Below are 19,373 nucleotides of genomic sequence, written 5' to 3'. Positions count from 1 at the left end.
TCCGCACCTTTCCCTTCAGCAGTTGCTTTATTTTATCTCCTCCTCCTTTTTTACTTAAAGAGCATGCAAATCAGATGCCAAGCATCCTTTCTACACAGGAAGATCACACATATGCAGGTGACAATCCTTTGCTCTGTTCTACTGGCCACTGCAGTGGCTGGTGAAACGAAGGAGGGGCATTTTTGCTTTACAAATCCACCAGGATGTCAGGGCAGAGTAAGCTATCTCCATCCATCCCACTCCATGCATTCAAAGGGAAGGCCATGCTCACTTATTGTTATCCTTTCCCCAGGGCGGGAGGCTGTGATGTATGGTTGACTCAGTTGTGGTTTACTCCCTTCACCCAATTGCTGGGCTTGACACAACACAGGACACTACCTGCTAACCATACAAGCTGAGTTGTCACAGCACAGAGGCATAAACTGGGCAGGCAGATTTTAGCTTGGTGTGTTGCCTGATTCCCAAACCCTATGGCCCTTTCCACCCAGCTTTTAAAGGGTTGCTACTCAAGGGTTGCTGCTCTTCATGGCTCGCTTTCTTATAGGTCAAGTCTCCTCTGAGTTCCCCTCCTGGTAACTTCATGCATGTATCTATGTAGTTTTCTCAACAGTATTGCAGTAGTACTTTGCTGTCTTTTTCAAGCCATCTTCTTTCAACTTCCCAGCCTAGATACAATACTGTAATCCCCTTCAGTAAACCCTGTAATTCCAAATATTAATCAGGTTGTATCCCACTTGGCTTTCTAGATCAGCCAAGGTCAGCTAGTTGATCTTGAATCATCATTCCAGGGGTAGAGAACTCGTAAGACCTCCACAGTGAAGTATGCCAAGTTATACTTCAACATTTACACATAACAATCCCCCTCTCCTGTTTTACCCCACATCTTGCTTCAAAGGGAACTACCAGGAACTCCCACCCATTATAACACCATTTTGGACATCCTTACTAGTAACTTGGTAGTTAATGTACTTTTCCCAGGCTCCTACATTCTTACGCCCCAGGCCAGGCAACATGCAACAGATAAAATTGATTTTGATATGGTGTAAACAACATAGCATGTCACCTGTCTTTACAATTGATATCCAGAGCTGAACAGCTCTCCTAAAGTGACTACTTGACATTCTGCAAAGTCTTTTTACCCTTCAGGTTCACCTGATTGTAAGACAGGACAATAGAGGTGCAGAGAGACTAGAATGTACAGAAAGAAAACTGGATCCTTTCTGGACTTAAGACCACTAGGTTGCAAAGGAAGCCATTAATGTGTACAAGCAGATTAAATTCTGCTGCTGGAGTATGTAAAATTGCAGGGAGATTAGAGTGGTTAAATCTGCTGGGCCAGTAGTGCCAAGTAGAATCCTATCATACATGAATTTCATGGGAAAGGGGTGGTCCAAAGGACTGGCTGACCCATATTGGAGTTAGGTTATTGATCTATGTCAATGTCCCATCCAGCTGATCCTAGTCAGGAAATTAGCTACTGCTGCAGTTAGATGCAAAGGTGACCATCATCATGTAAATTGCACACAGGTGATGTATGAAATATGTTAAGACTATCAGCAGGTCACAGGGGCATCAAATATATTTGAAAAGGTACTTCTACAGCAAGTATGAATGTTTTAAGATTAATTTTAGGATTAAGATCCTAGACTGAATGAAATAGACAATTCTACTTCCCCTGAACAGAATATGCCATGGTTCATACATTGCATGGTTTGTTTGGTTAACTAAAATTGACCAAGCACACAATACATCAAATCCCAGATAGATTGCACTATGGTGCAAGGCAGTTGTGAATATTGTCTAGATTTACTAGAAATCTCTCATCCTAAGGATATGAGGAGTATGATGCTGTTTTAATTGTTCCTAATGTTTATTATTTTACCATGGATCTTTTAATTCAGTGTCAATTCTAACTGCGGCAGGGTAGAAATGTAATAAATAAATGGCACATAACTATCAAGGCTCAGTTTTGCAGGACGCAAGCAACGATGCGTGCTAAGCCTTCTCAGCCTCAAGAGGAAACCCTGAAAAAGACTTTTCTTAACAAAAGTCTTACTTGCTTTACACTCGGTTATTAGAAATAACCTCTGCCAAATGGACTTGTTTTGTGTTTTTGAAATGGTGTCAGGAGAGTCTGTAACCCAACACTCCCAGACCTAAACAGAGCAATAAGCTTGAGAAATTGATACTAGAGCAATTACTGATCCCTTGAGCCTCATTTGATTAATCCCAATTACTTTCATTTCACAGCTACGGTAGGCACTGTTATCGATTTCTATTCTTTCTTAGAGCATCGAGGCGTAACCAGTTTAACATCTTTAAAATGAGTTTCTGATGACAAACTGTGCGTACAGGGCAGTCACATCAAGGTTAATGTGGCCTACTATATTTACAGCAGGCAAAGGAAAGAACTGCTGTCTCCCCCACCGCAAAAGGTAACTTTAATAGCCATGGCAGGTGGGAGAAAGAGAAACATCTCCATCTGTAGTGTGGAAGTCAGTTAACAAAATTCAGGAGGAAGTTGCTTAAGTAGATAAGTGAACTGGGTTCACACAATACGTTAAGCCAAAACCAAACAGGCAGTGTTGTGGCTTGGCACAAAGTTGTGGAAACGCCGGGGGTTTGAGTGTCAATGAATCTTAAAATCCCATTCTAGGATCAAGGTTTGGGAGTGCCTCAGCATTCTTTTAGTGGTGGTCTTTTCAAAGACTTGTGCAGCCAAAAATCTTCAAGTTGTATTCGCTCAACTGCATTACAGAAGCTGCTGCTTACTTGGCCAAGCCGGGGTGAAACTGCCTACCAAAAAACTGAAGAATTTTGGAATTTGTAGCAAACATGCCTATTCAGAGAGATCAAGGTTCAAATGTGCGCTATCTAGACCAGTGTTTCTCAACTGTGGCAGCTTGAAGATGTGGACTTCAACTCCCAGAATTCCCCAGCCAGCCATGCTGGAAGTTGAAGTCCACACATCTTCAAGCTGCCACAGTTGAGAAACACTGGTCTAGACTATTCAGAGGAATTTCTGGACTGCTCTCCGAGGAATCTGAGCCTGTACAAGTGGCTGGCTTCAGGCCAGCATATTAACTATGCTAATGTGCCTTATTTGGCAAATGCTTAAGGGAGGAGAAAGGAATTGGCAAAAGCCAGCACTGAACGATCTTTATGGTGTAGGAAGATTTTCTGCATCATCCAGTTTACATCAATTCTCTCTGTGGAATATTCTGGGCAATCACCACATTGGAATTAAAAAAAGTACAGCACTGTTTTCCAATATGGTCAGCAAGAAGAACTCCTTACTCTTGGTCAGCCACCCCAGCGTCAACAAATTCGGTCTGCTTCAAGCTACAGCACATGTGCTTCTCTTCCTGCTGCAACAGGACCATTAACAACTTCTATGATTGTACCAGATGGTTTATTGGAAACTTTTAAATATTTTGCAGAACTTCCCAGTTGTGAGGCGGGACAAGGTGAACTATTGGACATTTGAAAGCATACAGGTTTTGCCTCAGAGGTAGACTCATGAGTGTTCTTCAGCTAGCTTCTCAGCCTTGGCCACAGCTTCCTCAATGGGTCCCACCATATAGAAAGCTTGTTCTGGGAGGTGGTCATAGTCTCCTGCAAAGACAGATATAGTGTCAAAAACTGGGATCAACTAAATTGTTTAGAGCAGTGCTTCTCAACCTTGGGAACTTTAAACCAGCTGGAGAATTCTGGGAGTTGAAGTCCACACATCTTAAAAGTTCCCAAGGTTGAGAAACACTGGTTTAGAGGAAACAGCAGATCAAGACTAAATGCCTTTTATTGCCCATTCCATCACAGTCTAGATAAGAAACAGGAAGTGCACACCATGGTTCACCTATACAGGTAGTCCTCGCTTAGCGATAATTGGGACTGGAATTTCCGTTGCTAAGTGATGTGGTTGTAAAGCGCAATGTCAAGTGACTGCATCATTTAGCAATGGCAGTCCTGGCAGTCCCCACTGCCATCATTAAGTGAAGACCTTCTCACAACTCCTGCTGGCTCCCAACAAGCAAAGTCAATGGGGAAGCTGGCAGGAAGTCGCAAGTCCCAAGCAGCTTGCAAGCAGGCTGCTGGGTGGGCAGGTGGCTGCTGAGGCCTGGCATGAGCGTGGCAGGGCTGGGGGTGGTTGCTGCCAGGTGCAGGAGTGTGTGCCGGTGGCTGCCATAGCGCCACACTCAGACATGGACTAAGGACTGTGGGCAGGAGGGGTGCAGCAGGCACGCACGCACAGTACAGAGTATGAGTAGCCAGGATCCTCAGAGAAAAGGCAGCAGGAGTGACTTGTGACCTTCTCTGCTGGCTTCCCCGCTGACTTTGCTTGTGGGAAGCCGGCAGAGAAGGTTGCAAATGGCGATCATGTGACGCTGCCACCATCATAGGTGCAAGCTGGTTGCCAAGCACCCAGCTTACAATCACATGACTGCAGGGGTTCTGGGACAGCCAGAACTTCAAGGACTGGTCATAAGTATCACTCAGTACTGTCATAACTTCAAACAGTCACTGAATGAGTGGTTGTTAACTGAGGACTGCCTGTAATTATTTATTGCCCTATTACAGAAGGCTATTATTTTTCTGGGTTTCAATGGGAAAATGTCAAGTGGGCTGACCAACAGACAATTACTTGGAGAATATGCCTATGTTCACATCCTGAAAAGCGATTAGACTGCAGTGCAGCAGATGCTTTATGACTGGAATAGGGAAAACTATCAATGAGAAGAGGTGGCAAAAAGGCATCAAGCACCTTCAAGGACTATCAGCTTCTGTTGCCGTACATACCTGTCAGAATCTGTTGGAATCCTTTGATTGTTTCTTTCAGAGGCACCAGCTTGCCTGCATAGCCAGTAAAAACCTCAGCCACCTGGAAGGGCTGGGACAGAAATTTCTGGATCTTACGGGCACGTGCCACTGTCAGCTTATCCTCTTCGGATAATTCATCCATACCCAAAATAGCAATGATGTCCTGGAGGGACTTGTAGTCCTAGAGAGAGGAAGCCGGCAAGTGAGTTTAGACAGCAAGGGCACCGTGGAGTAGATCAAGCACATGCCATCCTCTCCATATTCTGCCTCTTCCAAGCAGTTCTGTAGCTGGCTTGCAATATCACCAAACAGTGACACTTGCTCTAAAAATGTGTTAATTTTCTACATACAAAATTTAAAGCATTCACTCATTCATAGGTTGGAACACTTTTCTTATTCCATGTTTTTCATGCTCCCCACTCACCTGCAAGATCTTTTGCACCCCACGGGCCACATCATAATGCTCCTGCCCCACAATATTAGGATCCATGATACGTGAAGTGGAGTCTAGAGGATCTACAGCTGGGTAAATGCCCAGTTCTGCAATCGCCCGAGACAGCACAGTGGTGGCATCTAAGTGGGCAAATGTGGTTGCAGGAGCTGGATCTGTCAAATCATCAGCTGGTACATAGATGGCCTTGGGAGAAAGAAAACGGCTTACTACATTAACATTCCAGGTGTATAGGCAGTTTTAATGCTAACCATTAGCAGCTTTATAAAGCTCTTTGTATAGGAGGGGAGCAATTGCATCAGATCCCACAGGGAATGGTGGGGATAAAAATAGAATTGCCTTCACTCCAGAAATGAAACCATAACATAGCACAAACTGAATTGGTAGACAATTTAAAGTTTGATTGGAGAAACACATTTACAGCAAATTACCTGCACAGAGGTGATAGATCCCTTCCTTGTTGTTGTGATCCTCTCCTGCATGGTACCCATATCAGTAGCTAGAGTAGGCTGGTAGCCTACGGCTGAGGGGATTCTACCCAGCAAGGCAGATACCTGGAAGAGAAGAACTGCTTAAAATCTTTTGTAGTCGACAAGGTCTCTTCTTTTACAGATACAGAAGTCTCAGACATCCCATCTATGCTTCCACTGCCCCCAATTTGGGCAGATCCCAATCTTAATACTGACCACAAACAACCCTGAGTGGATGAAAAACCAACCTGAAATCACTAGGGTGCATTTTTCAGAATTAAAATCCTACCATTAATCCATTCCATTTTGATCGACAAATTCGTTTGAAGCTTACTTCAGATCCAGCCTGTGTGAAACGGAAGATGTTGTCAATGAAGAGCAGCACGTCTTGACCCTCCTGGTCTCTGAAATATTCAGCGACAGTCAAGCCTGTCAAAGCAACTCTGGCACGAGCACCAGGTGGCTCATTCATCTGCCCATAAACGAGCGCGACCTGTTGGAGAGCATAGAAACTTGAAGTAACACAATATTAGTTATCTCACTTCATTAACATGCAGCTAAATGCTTCCAGCTTAATTACAATGAATTAGTGCTTATACATAGTAAGAAATATTCTGATTTCTTCCTATCTTACCAACTCTAATTTCTTTCTGAAACAAAATGTGGATTTGTTTCTAATAATTCCTCTTCCAGCCTATGTAATTCCTTCTTAGAGTGACTGTCTCATAATACCTGTATACTACATATTTTGTTCAAAATATTCCAGGTGCCGCAGGAATCCCTTCAGTCCTTGAACTTTCCTCTAGTACTGTCAACACGTGACCCAAGATCAAAATTTGAAATTCAGAACCGCATACCCTCAAGAATGATGGCCAATTTCTGGTGCTAGCAAGACAGCAGATTAAGTTAACCCATATTACACTTTTAGAGCCTAGGGCCATGGCTAAGAGCCTGATTAGTTTGCTCACCTTGGATGTGGTATCCTTCAAGTTGATGACACCAGACTCTATCATTTCATGGTACAAATCATTCCCTTCACGGGTTCTTTCTCCAACACCAGCAAATACTGAGTAGCCACCATGAGCTTTGGCAACATTGTTGATCAGCTCCATGATCAATACAGTCTTGCCTACACCAGCACCACCAAACAGACCTGAGGAAAAAAGCTGCTTCAGTACCAGAGAATGATTACGAGCTCCTCCACAATTTCCCATTTTCCATCTCAGAAGAGGAGCTGCTTCAGCAATCTCAGAAGAACGGAAGTCATGAGTTTTGCTCATCAGTGAAGGAAAGACACTAACACTGCACCAGGTGTACGTAAAACATTAAGACTGCTAATGATTTAAAATCCATGCTGTGGCAAGAAAGCTCCAGAAACTCAACTCCTCCCCATTCTACCCCACTTAACTTACCAATTTTACCACCCTTTGCATATGGGGCAAGGAGGTCCACAACCTTAATGCCAGTCACAAGGATTTCCTGTTCAACACTCATTTCCACAAACTCAGGTGCTTCAGCATGAATAGCAGCAAACCTGAAAAAGGTAATTGGTCATATGTTATCCTTTCCAAGGTTATTTATATTTATATATACACACACACTTCTCTGAACGCAGACATATTTTAGTGTCATTTCATATTACAGTGTTGGCATTTTTATTTTCTATTCCTTTTCTAATGGCCCCAGCATGGAATATACCTTGTCAGTAGCAACTAGACCCTAAGTCAGCATCTTCATTGAACCATCCACTATGACTCTTAGACCATTTTTCCTGGTTAGGTAGATAATTCAGATGACATGTATGTGCAAAATTAAGTTTTCTTGCCCCTTCAAAAGTTTGGGAAGTGGCATAGAAAGCAGTGTGTATAGGTGTTGTCTCTCCATTTCCATTTCACTGATGGGATTTTGCAGTTGAAATATTGTTCCTTAAGTGGAGAGGAATACCAACTAAACAAGGCCAACCAAATGATGAATGATGGTTGCCTCATTGTCTCAAATTCATGCTTACTGTTTGGTCGTTATTGGACCTCTTTCATCTATTGGCTCTCCAATCACATTCATGATTCTGCCAAGGGTTTCAGGTCCTACAGGAATTCTGATTGGTGCTCCAGAGTCCAAGACCTTTTGGCCTCTCACCAAACCTTCAGTACCATCCATAGCAATGGTACGAACAGTATTCTCACCTGCAACAGAAGAAACGTAATAGAAGATGCCCTTACCCTAAGACAATGCCTGAGCAACAGAAACAGATTCTGTAATTGGAAAAGTTATTTTATCCCATGGTAAAAACAAACACTAAAAGAATCCAAATAGCTTCTAGGGTAGTTGACAGGAGGTTGTTCATAGAAATGATGTGCCTTCTGTTATGTTCATAACTGATGATGCCAGCTCTAGAGGTATGCACAATTTATTGAGTCAAGAAATGTATTTTAACACAAATAATTTAGGCTGAAAAATTAACTGATATTGGATGCCAAGTCAGACAGGCAAAATTTTAAGTATTCTTTTGTCTTATCTGAGAGCTTCAGAGACAGACTGAGCCTTGAGACATAACAGGAGGCTCATCAAAGATTAGACTGGTCCACAATACCAATCAATATTTCTAGCCTACTTGGCCTCACGTCCAAAAGCTTCCTGATTAACAGATTTAAACTTCCTTTTCAGATCATAAATATGGCTTCATTATGTTCAGAAGAACGAAAGTCATTTTTACTGATCATCACAAGGAGCATTAATAGGATTAAAGTCAGGTTTATCAATCAATGACACTTACCTAAATGCTGAGCCACTTCTAGCACCAAGCGTGTATCTCTGCCTTGCACCTCAAGGGCATTGAGGATTGGTGGCAGGGCCTCATCGAACTGGACATCAACCACAGCACCAATGACTGCCACAATATGCCCACTGACAGCTCCAGTTTTAGCTGCAGGAGCTGTTTGTGCAGCATAGTTCTGGCCTAGAAAAGACAGCACAAACATAATCAGACAAATTAGATGCTTAATTACACAACACCTTCATATCCAAATGTGCAAAAAAAAAGTTTTAAGATTGAGACTCTCCTCTTTCCAAGATAACTTCAAAGAACTTCACTTTGTACCTTCATTTCCAACACTGCAACTGCTCAGAGTCGTTGGGAGGCATATACATTTTATAAATAATTCTGACATTGGCAATACGCAAAATCACTCAAAGCAGCAATCCAGTCTGAAATTAGATTTTTGTCAAATACTGAAGTTCCTTCACTCCCAGATAGAGAACTCTGGAGGAAAATGAGGCTCAGGATTTCCCTATGCTCTGAAGGGATCTTATTCTAACAATGCATTAGTGCCGAGCTTTTAAAGAAAAGCTTTAAAATAACTTTTGTTACGTCAGTGCAAAGGTTAAGAACTCCTGATCTTCCAAGGATTCTGAGACACCTCTACGAGCTATAGAAGACCATGCTTTTGCAGTGGTCATCCAGGAGACCAGTAATCATAAACACTCCCTTGAAGGAAACCTTTCCTTATCACAAATAGAATTCTCAAGGACCAATGATAAGTTCTGAAGAAATTCAAAATGCTGAGGCCCATATAGCTCCCCCTCACTAACTAACAACACATTACTGATAAAAAAAATCCCTTCCCCATAAAGTCTAGGTTGTACACACTCCCAGCCAGGTTAATAGTAAATGATACCTTATCTATCCACACTCATGCATGGAACCAATGATCAAGCATTGCTCGATTATGTGCCATCAAGTCGTTTTCAGCTCCTAGCCATCACACAGACAGATCAAACATTAGTTCTTGTAAAACGTTCCTGAATCCTGTCTACCCAATTTAAAACTGTTTCTAACTCGCCATACAAACTTCATGCCCAGATCTCAGAGAACTACTGGCAATCCCGTTTTATCTTCTTGGCCATTCTGCTGCGCTTTTCTTTCCGACGGTCCTCGCCCCTCTCTCGAGAAGAGGCAGCACCTTCGCTACGCTCTCCAATTAATGAACCCACAAATGAGGGGACGACGACCGTGTCCAGCATCTGAAAGAGCCCCGGACGCGTCGGCAATGCTTCTCCATGTCCGCCAAGGGCCGAAGGGCGCCATTTTTGTCCTCGGCAAAGTAGCAGCCAATTCCGTCGTCCCAGGCCGCCTTTTTCACTCTCCGGATGCGGCAGACGACATGTTCATCGTCCCCAGCTACCTTACGCGAAAGCAAAGTGCATCGCGACAGCTGTGAGGCCGGCACAACCGCAGCTGCACCAAGGCGCCTTCCCGCCCCTGCAGAAAGACCAGACCCGGAAAGATTGTTTCCCCGTATCGAGCGGGGTAGGCAAGACCTGAAGGACCAGATCGTCATGAAAAAAAAAACCGGCTACGTGGTCGCTAAAGGCGACACCTCATCAATGAGCGGGGTCGGCATCCGGGTTTCTGCAGAGTCAGAGGAAGGCGATGCAAGCAGCACGCCGTCCCATTATATACACCGAATCAAACCACGTTCTGGGTTCGCACCAGCTCATGTAGCCCTCTAGGCGAGACTAACACGTGGCCCTCTAGGCGAGACTAAGTCGTGAGAATCCAGCGGCAGGCTGCAACAGGCAAGCGGCCCGATGCAGGCCGGTAAGCAAGGACCCCGCTTCCCCTTCCTCGAGCGCAGCGCCGAGGAGAGACGTGGCAGCATTAGACGGGGAGGCAGCCTCTCTCCCGGACCCAGCGGCGCCCTCGGTGCGGATGCCTTTCTCGGGACTCCTCGGACCGGAACCATCCCCAGCCCGGGCCGGCTCCCACCACTAGGCCACAAGGTGACCCCGCCCTCGACCTCCCTCTTTTTCGCCCATCACTTACGGGCCTCAGCGGCAGCGGCAACAACGCCACCCCGAAGCTGCAGCAGATCCTGGAGGGGACTCGACGCGCCCCGCGCCCCCCTCAGCAAAAAAGCGGCCGAAGAGGCGCAGCAGCGACCCGCGAGCCCCAACATGGCGGCCACCAGCGAAGTGGAAGAGCAGCCCTAGCACAAGCCTTGATCGGCTCGCTTTATAAATTCTGACTTTGCCATTGGTCAGCAACGTTTGCCTTTCTAAAGTCTAATTGGAGCAGCTTCCTGTCACTCACTAGCTTGAGGCCTTGCTGATTGGAAAAGGCTTAACTTTCCCTGCGTCGCTCAGGCTTCAAAGGGCGGAGCTATAGCACATGCTTGAGCTCTCCAAATACGAAAATGCTCGTTTCCTGGGCATGGACTAGTCGCTTCACTAACGTCCTCTAGTATTGGCTAGGATCGATGCGTTTCAAAGAACTCCTGCCTATTAATTGGGCAAATTTTAAAAGCTACGCCTCTAGAGAGACGTTTACCAATGAATAGGAAAAAAGAGCGACTACAAAATTTAAAGGGGTAGTGTTCTTTCCTAGGTAGAAAGCTAAACACATGTCCTAGGTTTGTCCTTGTACTGTAAACTGAAAGCTTCGGCGCTTTGGTAGGTAGTAGAGGTGTACGGTGTCCGACCGTCATCTATGAAAATACTGCGAAACCTTAGATTGCAGTAAGAATTACTCGGATTAGATTTATATTTAACTGGAAAGCTATGATCTTGTGCAGAATTAACCATATTTAAACCCACTGATTTGAACTAATTATATAAAAGAGGGTTCTGACCTAAATTAAGTTAGGTCATTAAGTTTCCAGTGTAACTGTACAAAGGATTGCAATTTAAGAATATTAACTCTCCATAGAATCAGGGTAACATAATTCACAGGCATGCTTCTGAGTAAATACGTACAAACTGGGCAATGAACAGCTATAATCTATTTTTTTAAAAAATCCGTTCAATCATTTTCCAATTCTCAGAGACTCCCTGTACAAGACCCTGCAGTTTTCTTGGTAAGGCTTTTCAGCAGTGGTTTGCCCTTGCCTCCTTCCTAGGGCTGAGAGAGAGGGACTGGCCCAAGGTCACCCAGCTGGCTTCGTGCCCAAGGCGGGATTAGATCTCCCAGTCTCCTGGTTCCTAGCCTGGTGCCTTAACCTCTACCTGGAACTGGCTCTCGTAATCTCTATTTAGGACGAAGCAATCTAGGTGTTTAGGATTGGCCATATATTAGACTTTAACACTTTTCCATAAGATTAGACATATCAGGAATTCCTGTTTTAAAGATTGGAGGCACACTCTAATGCTATAGCAAAACGCGTAACATCTGCACTTTGTGATCAACTTAGAAGGACAAACCAGTGGACAAACCTGTCTTCCTTTCCACAGCGAAGCTGGTGTTTGGAGTTAGGTGATAATTTGGGGAATATTCCTTACACCTGTTAGCTGCTTTGCAGAACTGTAAGGGTCTCTTGTATTATATAATTGTCCACTTACTGGGTAGGTAGGGGATTAATATCTCACTAGAACTCGCTATTTCAATGGGCTAAATAACTAGGGATAGGTCTAATTAGGTGGTTTACTTTTTCAATGCATATTTCAGCCATGCTTGCTAGATTTGTCCTAAAAGGTGAACATAGTTTCCTAAACCCAGGAAACAAAGATTTAATCACAGCACTATTAATGCATTTTGTGCAAATGAGAAACAGGCTTCCATGATATATATTGTATATACCTGGATAAGCAAGGGGTTAACAGCTCACCTCATTGTAACAGTAAGTATATGTTAATTGGATTAGAATATCTCTCAATACATTCACAAGCCAAGTTTCTAGTGGCAAATAAATCTTGACACTCTTCCCAATTATCAGGAATCTCAGATTAGCATATCTGGTTTTCCATTTTTTGTGTGTCTCAATAAGAAAACTAGATTAAGCAATGGAGAATAGCTCTTCGCTTCTGCCAAAAGAATCTCAAAACCAAATCAGGAAGCAAATTAGTTGAAACAGATTTAAATGAATATCAACCAAAGTTGAACAAGCTGGAATAATTTAGACTTCTGTGGGTGTATGTTAGTTCAAAGCTACTTTGTACTGTAGAAAGTTATGATACAAAAGACAGGAATTTTCTTTTTATTCTCAGACTATTTTTATACATATAATATTACACTGGCAAAATATATACAAAACATGAATTTTCCTTTTCTAGAAATACAAGCTACAGATTTCAAACTCTACTGAAAAATAGGAAGGGTAGAATGGCTCCTTTTTTTGTAACTGTCACTCACAAAAAAGGAGGAAGGCTTGAGACCCTTACATACTCCCACCCTGACATCATGCACCTAGAAGCAAAAATGTCTTAACAGATTTAATTATTCCAAAGCCAAAGGGGAGCTAACAAGTAATCAGGAAGAAAGGTACCCTTTTTGCCAAGAAAAGTAACCTCAGCCTTGGCAGCCTTGTAGAAGATCTCAAAGTCAAGAAATCAGGGCATGTAGGCTACATATCAGGTTTACAGCTCATTGATAGCGCAAATGTTGCTATTATCCTATGGGTATTAGGTATTAGCAAAATACTTATGAAGCATGCATACCATCTTCTCCCACAGACACAGTGTAATTCATCTAATGGAACTTAGTTTAACAGAAAAGGACACTGAAGAGGACTCCTGGTTCCTATTCCCTATTGCAATTGAAAAAAGTTGGGACCTGGTGGACAAGCTAATTCCAGCTTTGACCTGTAATGGTTAGTGAATGAGAACAGGGTGTATGGATGTCAAGAATCCCAGAATTTCCAAGATTAATGGATGTGGTGCTCTGGGGCTAGGCGAGAGCAGAAAACCAGTGCTTGTGTTGCTTTCCAAAAATGTCTGGTCCATGAAATCCTGGACATCAGAGCGCCAGGGTGTCCTTGATGAGGCGACGCATGGTGGTAGTGACAGAGGTCCCAAGTGAGTCAGTGATTTGGTAGGAAATCTTGTACAAGTAAGGCTGGACATCCCTTAGCCCTGTATCAAAGACGTTATCCACCTCTGATTGGGTAGGCATCTTAGGCAGGTACTCGTGTCGGTTCATCACTTCTACAATGTTGATAATCTTTTCACAAAGTTTTTCACCCACCTTTTCACGACAGATCTGCCGTTCCTGCTCATTAGCCAGGCTCACTACATTTACTTTGACTGTCCAAACTTCCCAAGGGATGCACTCATCTGAGAAAGGCCATCGTGATTTCTTCTTCTGATAAAACTCCAGGGAAATTTGGCCCATCCCATCACTGCCTGAGTTTCGCAGTGCATCCTGGGGGGGGAAAAGCATTATTCCATGTTTCACAGGAATAATTTTCCAAATTAAGTACATTTATAGTGAATATTATGAGTATTTACTTAGAACAAAATTATGCCATGCTCAGTGAGGTTTACTCTTTCTGTAGAGAAGATATTCTAAAACTGAAGCCTCACTAATGAAAGAAACAATGTTCTTTGTCTTCACATGCCACCCTCTAATAAAAAGACCTGAAGAAGGGCCCTGATAGTAGATCTTAACACATGGGCATAGTTTCAAACATAGACTATTCTCTCAACATCTGTTTCTGGTATATTTTTACAAACACTACTATAATAATAACGGGTAGAGGCCGGACAGCTTTTATGCACATACAGAAGTGGCATCTGATATTGTTATCTAGGGGAGGTAACAAAGCAATTACCAATCCTAATGTACTGAAGAAAGGATGATAGAACCGTAACATTTGCTAGAACAATAGCCACTTTAGCCTGTTGCAGTATAAATAAAGCATCTTGTGGCACTTTAAAGATAACATATTTATTATGGCATAACCATTCATATATACCAAGAATTTCATCAGATGCATGCTGTGTAATATATTTACTTTCATGGCAGCAGAAGAGGAGGAAAAGGCTTGTTAACAGTGAAATGTATAAGATACAGCCAAGAATAATTGCCTTATAACAAGCCATTTACAAAATGATTGTTGAGCATAATATACTTTTGCAGTGGAAGGCTGTGAATAATAAATAGCATCCACAGAATTTTACCAATATGCACATTTTTCAAAAGGTAATAAGGGTACTCCTAACTTAATATTGAAACAGTGATCATGTTAATGCATATAATTTTCAAGTTCTTTCCTTTGTCTCTTGCAAATATTCCTTAAAGGCCAGAATGGCTGTACTCATGCAGGAGAGGAGAAAGCCTTTTATTCTGCAACTATTGTAAAATCTCTGGTTTGCCAAAATGAAGATACCATAATCAAGAAATGGAGCCTTGGATGGGATGCAGTACTATACATATTTATCCAGGAATAAGCCTCACTGAAAATAATGCAACTTATCATTTTGATTTATTTGATTTTAGGATATCTTAGCCCAAAAGAGATAAAATGCTATTAAATATATACAATGAGATAATGCCAATTTAAAAGCAGCAAACCATTCAGCAAACAAAAGATACAGAACACAAAGCATTTAGCAAACCTATTGGATTGTTTTGATCACTCATTTATAAGTCATAAAAGCAGTGGCATAAAACAGGGCCACTTTTTTAGAAGTTGCAGGAATCTGGTCTAAAAGAAGAAAAGATTTAAAAAACCCATTTGGTTTTTATAATCCTAGGTCTTTTAAAACTATGTTAATGATGCTATGATTTTTAACTTTTCAATTCCTGTTTTTTTCTATTACATTATCTTGCTGCTTTTGAATTTTTTTATTTTAATGAAAGTTTTAAATTTTCTAATTTTCACTGTGATTATAATTATAATTTTAATTGTAAATTGCTTTGAGATTTGTTTTAATGTGAAGTGGTGCAGAAGCATATTAAATACATAATAATAAACAAATGTAATAATTTAAATGAAGTAATTTAAATCATAAAGAGAATAAGTATTTAAATAAGATAATACGGAAGTAGAACTGTTTTCACAGCTTGCTAACTGATGTGTACTGATGGAGTCAAGAATACTTCCCTAAACAAGTTGTTCCATAATCTGGGTGCAAAGACTCTCTCTTTTATGAATACCTGTTGCCCAACAAATAGTAAAGGAATACAGCAAAGGAATAGAGTTCCTGGGCACTGATTTCAGAGATGTTCCAATCCCAGTCTGGTTTGGGCTTTGTAGATTAAAACCAACATCTTGAATTAATCCTGGAAACAGCTTGGTAACTATCTGGCATCTGTATTCTGGACCAAAGGACGATTATGAGCAAGCACCATGGGAGCACCATATCATTACAAAATAAGCACAGTAATCTTTACCTTAAATTCTCCAACTGCCTTTCTCAATGCACGATCAAGCTCCTCAGAAGAAACCCTGACATAGGTGAAATCAATGAAGTCACAATCAACATCTTGTGTGCCAACTGTCCCAATCGAGTAGGTTCCTTCTTTCTTGTAATGGAATTTCCCTGTGCTGCGATGAAGCAATATGGTGTGCAAAAGTGCCAGCATAGCTTCTTCAATCTGGCGACCCTCAACTGATATCTCCAGCACCTCTGAACGGCAGTTCATTGTGACTTCTGCAAAGGAAAAATAAGCAAGCAATCCTCAAAAAATGCTACATGAGCAGAATGGAAAGCTGTAGCCTCTGGAGACGATAGGTATGTCCAGATGGAAAGTGATGCAAGCAGTAGCATGCAAAATGTCTGGTTCCAAACTGTTTTAAGAATAGCATGAAACCTGCCATTTTGAGGATTTTGTAGTTGTTTTGAGTTGCATACTAAACAGCTGTCTTAAGCTTGAATCACTTCAGAAATGCTCAAAACTGTCCCATTCTGTGCTTAGGACAGCAGCTTTGAGCTCAAAATATGGTTTTGTAAATTTCAAGCTAGAAATAGTTCAAAATGAAATACTTTTCACACTACTAGATACATGCAACCACTATACACCTTCAGCACCTGTCATCTCAGGCTGCAGCAAATAACGGTGCATTTCTTTCTTCCAACATAGCAATAGCATTCTCATAAAGATTTCATGTCAAACATCAGTTTGCTCCCAACTCCCAACAGCTTTCAGACTGGCTTTAGAAACTCCTTGAACAAACTACCTCATTGTAAAAATTCCTGTGTTCAGATAGCAAAACATAGACGAGAGATTAAAGCACTTTCTACTTCCATAACAGTGTTTAAGAAAAAAATAGGTCCCCATTAGTGGTTTCTTGATTACAGGAATTCTGATATGCTAATAATATTTTCACTCTTACTCTGAAATAAAAGATGACAGGAGGCTGTAATCCCATGGACACTTATTTGGGAGTAAACATGAGTTCTACTGAGTTCAGTGAGATTAAGTTTTTAGTAAATCTTTCTTTATAGGAACAGTCTCTGTGTTTTCCATAGACTGAAGTCTACCTATTCACAAGAAAGAAAGACTAAAATGACATACTATTACATGCATTAAAAATATAAAGAACAATAAAATAAATATCTACAACGATAAAACAGGACTATTTTTTTCCATCATAGCATTCAATCTATTGTTTAAAAAGAACAACTAATCCTTGAGATAAAGAATAAGTGAAAATCTAAACCAAAGGAATGGCAATCCAGAGATGAACAGACATTTTATTAACTTCAGGGATTTTATTAACCTATTTAAATTACTTCCATGCAGAAGCCTAAGATAAGAAAATAGTCCATACCAGCCTTTCTCAACCTTTTTACTTTGGAGGAACCCTTAAAATTATTTTCAGATCTCAGAGTTCCTGCATAAAATGGCAAAAAATACAAAAACTTCAAAATACAATTCACCTCTAACTTACACAATCCACATTTTACAATGTTTACAACAATAGTAAAGTGGCAAACCAGCAGCTGAGTCACAGTGTAAAAATTCTCACAAGATGTATACTCATTCTTTGGGCCACAATTCTTGATGTCTTCAAATACTGTCTTGATGTCTTCCAAATATTGTAGTCAAGAACAAATGCGCCCTTGACATACAATTATCAGTCTGAAGTCATGTAAACAATCCTATGGATTTCTACTCAAAATATTGCAAGAGTAAGGCATGCTGAAACCATGTAAGCTAATGCAGTAACTCCTGAACAGCATCTCTAACAGCACGGCAATTACAAGGGACATTTTCTGAAGTATCTAGTATACATGAAACAGACTGCTCCTGTTGGTATTAACCTTAAGCTTTTAAAAAATATTTTTAAAGCAGCTTTTGACTGATTTACAAGAACAGCACATTTAAGCGTCTTATTTGAAAGGTTGTATGTATAAATTTAATCTAATTTCTTCAACACTCAAAATGGGTACTGGCTTAGGAACCCAACTGAGTCTTTCAAAACAAATGTGTGATTTTAGAAGGAGCAATAGTTATTGGAACTACAAAGTTCTTATAAAAATACTGACACTGAATAAATTACCGAGAAGCACTCTAAGGCAAATCAAAATCAGTTTTAAATTTTGCAGAAGTTTTAAAAATTGCTTTCTGAAAACTGAGACAGTCCAAGACAATAATGCTATAAAGGTTCAGTTTATTCCTCAAACTGATTTAACAGTTATTTTTCAACCGGTATTAACTCTTCAGAAACAAAAAAAAAGTAACACAGCCAAATTATAACAACCCAGCATCTTGTGTCATCAAGTGCAGGGGTTGAAACTGATCTCGGAAGAAAAAAGAATCCCATTATTTGCCAGGAAGTTTGGAAGATGCAATAGCCGTCAACCCAGCAGCACTATTAACATGAAAACCTGCACTTAAAGTCACACGTCTATCCAACAATAAAAGCATAGGCATCCTTTTGTCTATTATACATGAGGTAACTTTTATTTTTAATTATCTCTGAATGATCTGATTAGAATTTAAACCTACATAGCCCAGCACCTTCATCACTACACCACGCTGGCTTCTGAACCCCACCAGGGAAGAACATGTTTTGTTCCTAAGCACATCGCAGCCCTAAAGCCCCTGAGAGGGGTAAGCCTCTTGTGATTTCCGCAGTGCTGTGACCAAAACACTGCCAGGCTTTCCTCGGGGGAGGAGGCCCTTGGGTAACTAAGGCAACCGACTGGACAAGGGCTCGGGAGGTGGGGGGGATAAAGGGCAGAGGGCTCCCCAATGGGAATAACAGCTGGCAACTCACCTGTCCCAGCTACGGGTGCTTCCCTAGACAAGCAACTTAATCTTCGGATTAGCCCAACTAAGGAAGCATGGGAGAGAAGGATCTGAAAAATCATCCTCAAGAGCGAACCGAAGCTATTCTTCCTGCCACAATCCCTTCTGTACTCCCGTCCGTCGGGAGAAGCGTCCGAATTTCATTTACATGGGGTCTTTCCCCCTTTCCAGGCTTTTAAAACATAAATCCCCGATAGCCTTTCCCCTGCCGCTCTTGGTACCGTCCAAGAAAACAAACCACAGGCGGCGGACGAAATCATGAAGGGGCGACTTCCGGCTTTCTGAGAACCAGTTTCGCTCTTTGCTGCCCCCTACAAATTGAAGACGCGGTTGTAGGGCGCTGTAATGTTGAAAGCTTGGTGATCCTTTCTATTTTACTGGTTTAAAAAACATAAACCTGTTTTTATTTTATCGGTAAAAACGTGAGAAGCTGTACAGAAATGAGTAAGGGAAGACGGGAGTTTGTTATTTGTCTTTGTTTCATACCCCGCGAGACTGCGTAACAAGATGCATTTTCCCCCTCCCGTCCAGAAAATTTCAGACTAGCCACAAAAATATGTTTTTTAAATTGGCGGCGAAGTAGGGAGGGAAAAAAAGCTGCATCTGCGTGTTTCTTCTACAGTAACGAAGCCCGGTCGTCCTTTTGAGTCCGATCTCCCGGGAC

General features: G+C 41.7%; 2 protein-coding genes and 2 non-coding genes across 4 annotated transcripts; all 4 read right to left on the bottom strand.

Annotated features, from left to right (window-relative positions):
* Positions 1 to 3,390: 3,390 nt before the first annotated feature.
* Positions 3,391 to 10,723, bottom strand: ATP5F1B (ATP synthase F1 subunit beta). The gene is made up of 10 exons (XM_063293643.1): positions 10,562 to 10,723; positions 8,513 to 8,695; positions 7,748 to 7,922; positions 7,152 to 7,273; positions 6,708 to 6,892; positions 6,074 to 6,232; positions 5,701 to 5,823; positions 5,243 to 5,455; positions 4,798 to 4,999; positions 3,391 to 3,615 (listed from the first exon to the last, which is right to left on the bottom strand). Exons 1-10 carry the CDS (start codon positions 10,692 to 10,694, stop codon positions 3,518 to 3,520), a joined length of 1,593 nt encoding a protein of 530 aa, XP_063149713.1. The 5' UTR covers positions 10,695 to 10,723; the 3' UTR covers positions 3,391 to 3,517.
* Positions 6,957 to 7,028, bottom strand: LOC134492660 (small nucleolar RNA SNORD59). Its single transcript, XR_010067515.1, has one exon. It is a non-coding gene; the product is annotated as a small nucleolar RNA SNORD59 (small nucleolar RNA).
* On the bottom strand, positions 8,395 to 8,466 carry LOC134492659 (small nucleolar RNA SNORD59). Its single transcript, XR_010067514.1, has one exon. It is a non-coding gene; the product is annotated as a small nucleolar RNA SNORD59 (small nucleolar RNA).
* A 1,978-nt stretch (positions 10,724 to 12,701) lies between the features above and the next one.
* ATG101 (autophagy related 101) lies at positions 12,702 to 18,944 on the bottom strand. The gene is made up of 3 exons (XM_063293639.1): positions 18,678 to 18,944; positions 15,845 to 16,104; positions 12,702 to 13,870 (listed from the first exon to the last, which is right to left on the bottom strand). Exons 1-3 carry the CDS (start codon positions 18,769 to 18,771, stop codon positions 13,466 to 13,468), a joined length of 759 nt encoding a protein of 252 aa, XP_063149709.1. The 5' UTR covers positions 18,772 to 18,944; the 3' UTR covers positions 12,702 to 13,465.
* Positions 18,945 to 19,373: the final 429 nt, after the last annotated feature.

The sequence above is a fragment of the Candoia aspera genome, chromosome 2, assembly GCF_035149785.1.
Source record: "Candoia aspera isolate rCanAsp1 chromosome 2, rCanAsp1.hap2, whole genome shotgun sequence".
Lineage (NCBI taxonomy): Eukaryota > Metazoa > Chordata > Lepidosauria > Squamata > Boidae > Candoia > Candoia aspera.
The sequence above is the reverse complement of the archived record's forward strand: the minus strand, read 5'-3'. Positions and strand labels throughout refer to the sequence as shown.

Excerpts from the sequence above, each read along its gene's own strand:
- ATG101 (XM_063293639.1), bottom strand. The coding sequence starts at position 18,771 with ATGATTTTTCAGATCCTTCTCTCCCATGCTTCCTTAGTTGGGCTAATC. Across the intron at positions 16,105-18,677 it reads AGCACCCGTAGCTGGGACAG|AAGTCACAATGAACTGCCGT; the intron begins GTGAGTTGCCAG and ends TTTCCTTTGCAG. Across the intron at positions 13,871-15,844 it reads AGGCAGTTGGAGAATTTAAG|GATGCACTGCGAAACTCAGG; the intron begins GTAAAGATTACT and ends TTCCCCCCCCAG.
- ATP5F1B (XM_063293643.1), bottom strand. The coding sequence starts at position 10,694 with ATGTTGGGGCTCGCGGGTCGCTGCTGCGCCTCTTCGGCCGCTTTTTTG. Across the intron at positions 6,233-6,707 it reads TGAAGGATACCACATCCAAG|GTCGCGCTCGTTTATGGGCA; the intron begins GTGAGCAAACTA and ends GCTCTCCAACAG. Across the intron at positions 5,000-5,242 it reads GGGTGCAAAAGATCTTGCAG|GACTACAAGTCCCTCCAGGA; the intron begins GTGAGTGGGGAG and ends TCCTCTCTCTAG.